The sequence below is a fragment of the Exophiala dermatitidis genome (genome assembly GCF_000230625.1).
Source record: "Exophiala dermatitidis NIH/UT8656 unplaced genomic scaffold supercont1.4, whole genome shotgun sequence".
In the NCBI taxonomy this organism is placed as follows: domain Eukaryota; kingdom Fungi; phylum Ascomycota; class Eurotiomycetes; order Chaetothyriales; family Herpotrichiellaceae; genus Exophiala; species Exophiala dermatitidis.
Window position 1 is genome coordinate 1,626,061 of NW_008751649.1, and position 8,711 is coordinate 1,634,771.

At 40.4% G+C, this 8,711-nt stretch overlaps 1 protein-coding gene across 1 annotated transcript; it reads right to left on the reverse strand.

Annotated features, from left to right (window-relative positions):
* Positions 1–648: 648 nt before the first annotated feature.
* Positions 649–3,229, reverse strand: HMPREF1120_04917 (ubiquitin C-terminal hydrolase; the record flags this gene model as incomplete). Its single annotated transcript, XM_009159066.1, has 4 exons — positions 649–1,697; positions 1,746–2,733; positions 2,792–2,899; positions 3,113–3,229. 4 exons carry the CDS (start codon positions 3,227–3,229, stop codon positions 649–651), a joined length of 2,262 nt encoding a protein of 753 aa, XP_009157314.1.
* Between the last annotated feature and the right edge of the window lie 5,482 nt (positions 3,230–8,711).

Here is an 8,711-nt window from a genome sequence, read left to right on the forward strand (position 1 = left end):
CCTACTGCGCATTGCCCGTTGTAGCAGCGCAGAACGGCCACTTGCGTACTCAGAGGGCGACGCAGATTCAACAGGCAGATGATGATTATTTGGTGGGAATAAGGCATCTATCGAGGTTGTGTTTCTTCGCGTTTGAGGACGGATAGAGGAGACTGGGGTCAGGTCTCTTGCTGTGCCGCGCAAGCTTCATGCGGCGGATTGGCATCTTGAAGCTACCTACCTATGAAAACAATCGCCATTCGGTGCGAGGCATGAACTTACCTTACTGAGCCTTGTACTGTATCAAGGCAAAATACTGGAAGAGCTCCAAAGACGAACCTCCACTGCATTTGCACCCAACACTCACGGAAGGTTTGCCGGGCGCGTCGCATCCTGCAGTGCGAAGTTGGCCATCGACTTGAACAATTTGTTTCGGCTTGATTTCAAAAGCATTGCATTGTGACGGATCAGGCGACTTGCGTTCATCACGTCTCGATCCAAGTCGAATACATGAGCACATACAACCACCGAGACGCCAAATACTCCACGTCGCTGCATATGCTTGATAATGCTGTTTAATCGTTGCTCATAAGGGGCACAGCCCCATGCCATCACGCCCATCCTCACTTCCCAATGCTGCATCCTCCATCATGCAAAAGGCGCTGCTTCTCACATCACGCTGCATTCCCTCTCGGGTTTCTCGCCCCTCTCGCCCCTCATCCTGCTTCTGGAAAGCCGACCACGACTCTTCTCCCTCCAATGGCCTTTAGATGGTTCTCCCAGCAGTGTGTTTTGCTCCAGTTTGCCCTGCGTATCCGTCATTATCCGGTCCGTGAGCTCTCTGACATGGACCTCGGCCTTCCGTTCGTCTGGTGGCAATACTTCACGGCTTTTCCGGCCGGTCAGTCTGGACAGCGTTCGGCTGATACTGTCGCTTGTTTTGGTCTGTGTTCGAGATAAGGACTGACTCGTTCGATTGGAGGTGCCGGAAGCCTCCCAATTCTGTGGGACGTTCAGTGCAATTGCCGAGGATGGGTCATGAGGTAGGTCAGGGAATGAGACCGCGCTGACTCTTCGCTCTTCGGTAGGTGAACGACCGCGTGGATCCTCCGGCACCGGGAGCTCGAGGCTTGGGCGAGCGGAACGGACTTGATTCTCTGTCGGTGCGGACAAGCTCGACAGCTCACTTAGTGAAGCACTTCTCTCAAACATCGATGCCAAGAACTCTTCTCCTGCCGTGATCTGTCCCGGATCACCATCAATCGGGACAATTTGATAGAAGAGCAGGTATGGAGTTTCTTCTTTGAGCGCCTGCTCGATATCCACCACCGTGATACGATCTTTGCCCAAGTCGTCAAATCTCATCCATGTTTTCGTGTTTTGCGGACCAATTGAATCGGCAGCCCCTGGTGGAGGCGTGCCTCGAACGAGGGCAATGTAGTGTCCAGAATCCACCGAGTTGCCCCTATGACAGACAACAGATTGCAAGGAGAGCTTGAAGTTGCCATAGAGCGCACCTGCCTCCTCCATCTGGTCATCCTGGATGAAATGAGGCACTCCGATCTCGACTGGTATGTCAACCTGCGTGTCTAAGCGAACCGCTCTGCCCTCCGGCGTCATGGAGTATCGCTTGAGGCATAGACCTAGGATCGGTCGCTTGGTTGAGAAGTGAGCAGCAACCTGTGCATCATTTTTTGGCGCGTTGTCCGTGTACCAAGCTGAGAGTTTGTCAGATAATTGCAGAACAGACGGAGACGGTCACTTACGTATCAGGCTGAAGAACTGCCACGCCGGCATCATAACCTCTTTTCGAACACTCCCTGCCCGGGGTCTCCCGGCATGCTCCTGTAAATCCAGCGAAACGAACGACGAATAGCCGCTTTCATCCCGCGGAGGGAAATACCGCTCTTGGATGATGCTAGGTGTCCGCAAGCGGTTGGCTGGTCGTAAGGGAGAGCCGACGCTGGGAGATGATGCTACTGGAGTGACTGAGGGAGATGACTCGGGGTCGACTTCGATGGCCTCGACGTGCACGGCGCTCGCTTTATGTCCAGAGTTTATCGTGGATCGCCGCTCCATGTACCTTCGTACCTCTATCCGGTTGTTGAAGTAATCTTCTAGGCATTCTTCGAGCGTAATCACCTTTCTTTGGCCCGTTGGATCAGGTGGAATGGCGACTTCGAGCAATCGTTCGTTGATGAATTTGTGATCATCGTTGGTGTCCTCTCGTCCGGTATGGTAAATATCCATCTTTAGAGTTAGGAGGGGGAGATCAAGCATTCCCGTGATGAAGGAGAATGCCTCTGAGGCGTCCTGCTGGTGGAGTTCGGCAGCTTCATGCCAGCCGCATTCGGCCAAGGTGTCTTGCAGGACTTTGGTGATATCGGTGGTGATGAGCTTCCCTGATCTCAACAGGTTCACCCACAGCCGCAGAAGAAATGCGAGCTTATTCCGAGGCACTTCGTCGAAGGTGTTGTACAGCATAGCCTCGAAACTGTCGAGACGGGAAAACATGGCAAAGAGGGTCGCATCTAAGAAGCAAGTGACCCCTTGTCTATTCTGGGCTCCAAGCAGCTTTGTGTGCGGATCATAGCCGGTGACAATGCCCTCGGACGCATCAGACATGGCAAGCAACAGGCCATAAGCAGCCTCGACGTCTCCATTCGAGGCCAGAGAACGAAGAGCCCAGAGGATCTGTGCATGTCTGAGAAGGACGCCTTTGGCATCCAATATGCGTTGTCTCAGGCTTTTGATCTATCGCAACTGGATGAGCATAAAGTAGGCGAAGTAGGACAGGCCAGAAGAGACTTACCTTTTGTTCCTCTGCTGCTGTGGCAGGGCTGCCTTGAGCATCAAACAGGCCATAGAAGTCCGCGGCAGATTTTGGATCCACATGTTGGGCGTTCACCTCTGGACTCGACTGCAGACGTAGAGACGTTAGCACAGAGGCAGGGGATATATGGGGTGTAGGCTGGTGTAGGGAGGCGTGGAGGGGGAAATACAGAGGATTCATCACGATATCTGGCCGGAGTACAAATAGTAAGGCAGAAACGCTGCATCGTGGAAAGGCCGTGCAGTGCTGCACAAACAGACCATCTGGGCAATAGGATGCATGTATCGCGGGTTTACTCACAGCTGCAAGAGCAAGTGCTTTCTTGCTCAAAGGACTTGGGTGATGGTGGTGATGAGATTCACTGTCCCGGGAGCGCTTTCCATCCCTTTTGGACAGGAATCTCTGGACTTTGCTCATGATCGCTTTCGCACCCTCCCTGCAGGGTTTCTTGACCCGGTCCAGTCACAGGCGAGATTTTGAAGCGGATCTTCACCGATCAGGGCATAGTGAATTGCATACAGGGCATACGGACAGAAGTGTTGCCAGATCTCCGCCGCGGACGATCGATACTAGGCAGTAGTTCTGACAGGCTGGCCGCAGGGGTTATGTATTCCTCCTTAAGACTCGGATCGAACGATCGCCACTCTTTTGATCGCGCGAAGCAACAAACTTCGGCTCTGACTAGGTAGGAGTCATCGATACGGAATCTATTATGGAAGATTGCTGTGTCGATCGCCAGCGCAACAAATATCACGGCGGTACATTTTGCCCCGCGGTGTTTGGGGAATGCCTGTCTTACTCGCGTCTGGGCATGCCGTGGCAGCATCTCGAACCCCTCGGCCCACTTACCTCACGCGAAGTCGCGCTAGCCTTTTCTACCAAGAGGTTCCTTCGCCAAAAAGGTTTAGCTAGTTACCGAGTATATACTTAGTAAGCTTTAGGACAACAAATGGCCAATCTCCACTGCCGGGGTTCGGACATGATTTTATGTCTCTCGCGCGCTCTTCTAGTCCCTCTTGTAAGATACTAATTATGTACTGTACATATTGAACACAGCAGAAGACATTCGCCGCGAGAGCCTTGGCGAGACGACAACACTAAGCACCGTACTAGTACTAAGTACTTGGTAAGCTGCATTGCGTACTAGACTGCTGGAAACTTAGAAACTTGAATCTAAGGAGCACCGGGTTGCCATGAATACCTAAGTAAAGTAGGCCGTGTTTTCAACCAGCAATAACTTAAGTACAAGTACATACTAGTACTTAGTAGTATACCTACTACTAAGTTGTCACGAATGCCGATACCAACTGCCGACAACTTGCATCCCTCGGCTATTCGGACAGAGCTGGGAGATATGAACTGTACACGCCCCGTATGAGAGAGCTTTCCTTCTCTCATGCTTCGAGTCGTGTACAACCATAGGGTTAAGGAGCACTTAATACCAATTGGAGACTTTATCGCTGTACTCTGCCTATTCCCATTAGGCGTTCATAACATAAGTAGTAATTGTTGCCGCCTAGGACAGAAAGAGGTAAGTATATATATCTTCTTAGTTACTAGTATCTATACTTAGTAGTACGCTATAAGTATACTTACTACTAGTAGTACTTTAACGTACTAAGCAGCTAAGTAAGTACTAAGTACTTAGTATAGACTACTAGTAAGTATAGTTAAGACTTAGAATTAATTCGAAACCGGGTTTAATACAGTTCGATTTAAGCACACCGACTCTAATCGAAACCGGTTTAGGACTAATTCAGTATCGATTCGAAACTATATCGAATAAGTAGTATATACTTAATATTTAAGTTACTATTTAATCATTTATACTACTTTAGGACTAGCTAAGTACTTTAGTATACTTAGTATTTATCTTATCTTGTCACGAATCGTTCCACAGGGTTACGAGTCCGGTCAGTATTTACTGACGTAAGGGAAGATAAGATCCGGCTAAGTATAGATAGAAAAGACGAGTTCTATAAATAATAGTTAGATCGGAAAATATATCGTCTAACTTATAACGAAGATTAACTACGAGAGACTATAAACTTAACTTATAAAAGATCGACGACTATATAGATATAGAAGACTCGTAGTACTCTATCGCTCTATTACTCTAATCTAGTATAATAGTATAGTATTATATTCTAGATTACTCGTTTCGAAAGTTACGTACTTCTCGTATATAGATCTTCGATAATTCTTCCTTATTAGTAGTACCTAACGAGGTTATTCGGATTCTATACGCCTAAGATTTATATATAAATCTTAATACTTTCTCTTCTCTTAGACCTAACGACGACCTCGTCGTACTTAAGGTATATTATCCCCGATTTCTACTATTTCTCTTCTTTCTCTACTATAGCTAACTATATAGACTTTTCGCGTTAATAAGTCCCGTACCCGTAAGTTCTCTAAATCTCTTAAATTCTAGTCTATACGTCGTTCCGAAATCGCGAACGCGATCTTTATCGAAGAAAACGTTATAATAGTAGCTTATTCCGAGTATATAAACTATAGAGTAATCTATTACTTCGATAGAGAATAGTCTATAAAGTATACTAAGTATTTACGGTATTAGCGGTTTTATAATAGAACTTTCTCTCTAGAAGAGTTTCGGAAAGTTAGTAAATAAAAGAAACATTTATAGGAAAAGTCTCGCGCGAAGCGCCGAGAAATTACTCGTCTTCGCCGTTTACTAGTAGAGGCCGAGAAAAAGGATTCTTTCTTATAGAATTCGATCGCCGAGTTAGATAAACGATCGAATCGAATACTTAAACGCGAGATATAAGCTCTAGGTATTTTCGAGTAAGTTAGCTATAATTAATCTATCGCCTTAGGCGACGAGAACTTCGTCTTTTTTAGTATTCTCGCGACTAATTCTATTAATTAGAATATTATATTTTAAAACGATCTAGAAGTAACTAGGTAAGGTATTCCTTTAGTTCCTAGATATTCTCTAATTCGTCGTATTCTAACTATTTTACTAGATAATATAGTTTTCTATCGATAGGTTAATAGTCGATAATATTCTCGACTTCGTACTTTAGTTCTTAAGTTTCTTTATCGATCTTTACGAGTTCTAGTTTAACGTTAATATATAATCGTTCTAGTAGCGATATATAGAATACTAGATATATTCTTATTTTCTTAGGTAGTTCTAGTTTAAACGTTACTAGACCTAGTTTTCTCTTAATCTTATATAGGCTAAGTCGGATATAATTCAGTTTATCGCTTAGTCGCTTTATTTTTATATTTTTTCTATATAGATAGACTATCTCTCTCTCCTTAAGATCTAGTCCCTTAGATCTTTTCCTATTTATATATTCGGTTATTCGTATTACGATAAAGTCTAATTCTTTCTTTAGTTTTTTATATAGTCCCTATAATTCTATAACTAATATTTATACTTTTTCTATAATTAGCTTAATTCTCTTAGGATCTCTATCGATTTTCAGATATTTCTCGTAATTTATAAAGAATAGTAATATTTCTATAACTATAGTATTATTATTAAACGCGAATTATACTATTAGTAGTAAGACGATCTAGTTATCTTATTCGTAATTTAGGTAGTATCGTAAGTATTATTCTACCGTTTAGTTTATTCTTTCTATTTATTCGTCCGTCTATAGATAATATATCGTAGATAGCTTATATTTTATTTCGAGTTAGTTAATAAGAGATTACTAAAATTATAATTTAAATAACTTATCTCTATTCGATATAATCTATTTCGGTATTTCGTATTATATAAATATTATTTTATTAATTATATATACTAGATTCTTTACGTTTAACGCTTCTAGGTACGGTACTAAGTATATATACTTTATTAATTTATCTTAAATTACTAGTATACTATCGTAGAATATATTCGTAAGGGGCTCTCTTAATTTCGGTAGTTTCGTAATCTAATCTATAGTAATTATCGACTATAACTCCTCTAGTATAGGTATTACTTATAGTTTTCTATATAGTTTATATCTAGTATGTTTAACCCTTATATAGGTATCGCACTTCTATATATAGCTAGTAATATCTTTTCTTAGTCCTAACTAAGTAAAGTCTCTTATAACTAGTTTAATTATTTTATTAATTTCGGGATAATCCGTAATTTTCGTATCGTAGCGGTCCTTAATTACTTATTACTTTTATTTCTTAGATAACTCGATATCTATTATTACGACTATAGGGTTTCTATAGATTAACTAATTTTCTTCTTATTTTAGTAGCGTAGCTAGTTCTAGCTTAAATTCTTATTCGTAATCGCTTCTTCTACTTAGGGCGTCGGCTCGTCTATTTTTATTTCCTCTTACGTGGTTAATCTTAAAGTTATATAACGCGAGGGTTTCTATCTATCTAACTTATCTACAATTTAGCTACTTAGTTATAGTCTAATAGAGTAGGTTTTTATAATCGGAGTATATCTAGACTAGATATTTACTTTCTTCTAAGTAGACTCTCTACTTCTTTAGTACTTTTATAATAGCGAGTAATTCTTTATCGTATATATCGTAATTTAGCTCTAGTCTAGTTATCTTTCTTAAGTAGAAAGCTATAACTCTAGTCTTTCTATTACTCTCTTTTTAGTTTAACGTTACTTCGATAGCGAAGTCTAAGGTATCGGTTTCTAGAATTTCTTCTTTCTCTAGATTCTAAATAGCTTATATCGATAGTACGACTATCTTCTTCTTTAATTTCCTAAAGGCTTTCTTATATTAGTTTATAAATATAAAGAATATATCTTTTTTCGTTAGGTTAGTTAGTAGCGTCGTAAGGTCTAAAAATCCTTCGATATATTTTCGGTAATAGTTAATAAGTCCTAGAAATACTTATACTTTCTTAACGATAGTTAGTTCCGACTATTTTAATATCGATTTAATCTTATCTAGATCGGGTTATATTCCTTCGGTTAAAATTATATACTTAAGAAATCGTATTAAATATTAATAGAATTTATACTTACTTAATTTAATTAATAAGTCTACTTTTTATAGTTTCTTTAATACTTTTCTAATATATTATACGTATTCTTCGTACGTCCGCGAGAAGATAAGTATATTATCTAAATAAGCGACGACGAAATTATCGAGATATTCCCGTAACGTATTATTAATAAGTTCTTAAAACGTTATAGATATATTTATTAATTCGAATAGTATAACGAGATATTCGTAGAGTCTCTATCTAGTTCTAAAGGTAATTTTCTACTCCTCTTCTTCTTTTATACGTACTCGGTAATAAACGTCTCTAATATCGATAGCGATAAACTAGACTACTTTTAATAATCTATTTTATAGTTTATCGATTCTAGGTAAGAGATATCGGTTCTTCTTTATAATTATATTAAGTTTTCGATAGTTAATATATAGTCGAAGACCTCCGTTCTTTTTTAGTATAAATAGTACACTATATACTATCGGTAACTTAAATAGTTTTATAAACTTCTTTTTAAGGTATTTCTCGATATATTTCTTAAGAAAATCCTCTTCTCGCTTAGATAGCGATATTAGCTCTTCGTAATAGATTAGCGTCTTATCTTCCTTAAATTTAATTTCGTAGTTCTATAGCTTATATTTTAGTAAGGTAGTTTAGCCTTCTCTTTCTTTAAATAGTTCCTTAAAATCCTAATATACCGAAGGGAGTTCTTTACTAGTAGTAGCTAGTATTCTTCGTTATAGTCGTACCTATATTACCCTTATAGTATATAGTATCTTTAGAGATAATCGGTCTCTCGCTATCTTTTCTCTATACTTTAGAAATTTAAGTATTCGTCTCGTCTAGTCTATCGCTAGATTATTCTTTTAAAGTTATTCTATTCTAAGTATTACGTCGTACTTATTAGATATTAAATTAAGCGTAATTCTTTCTATATAGTCTATAAGCTATAACTTTA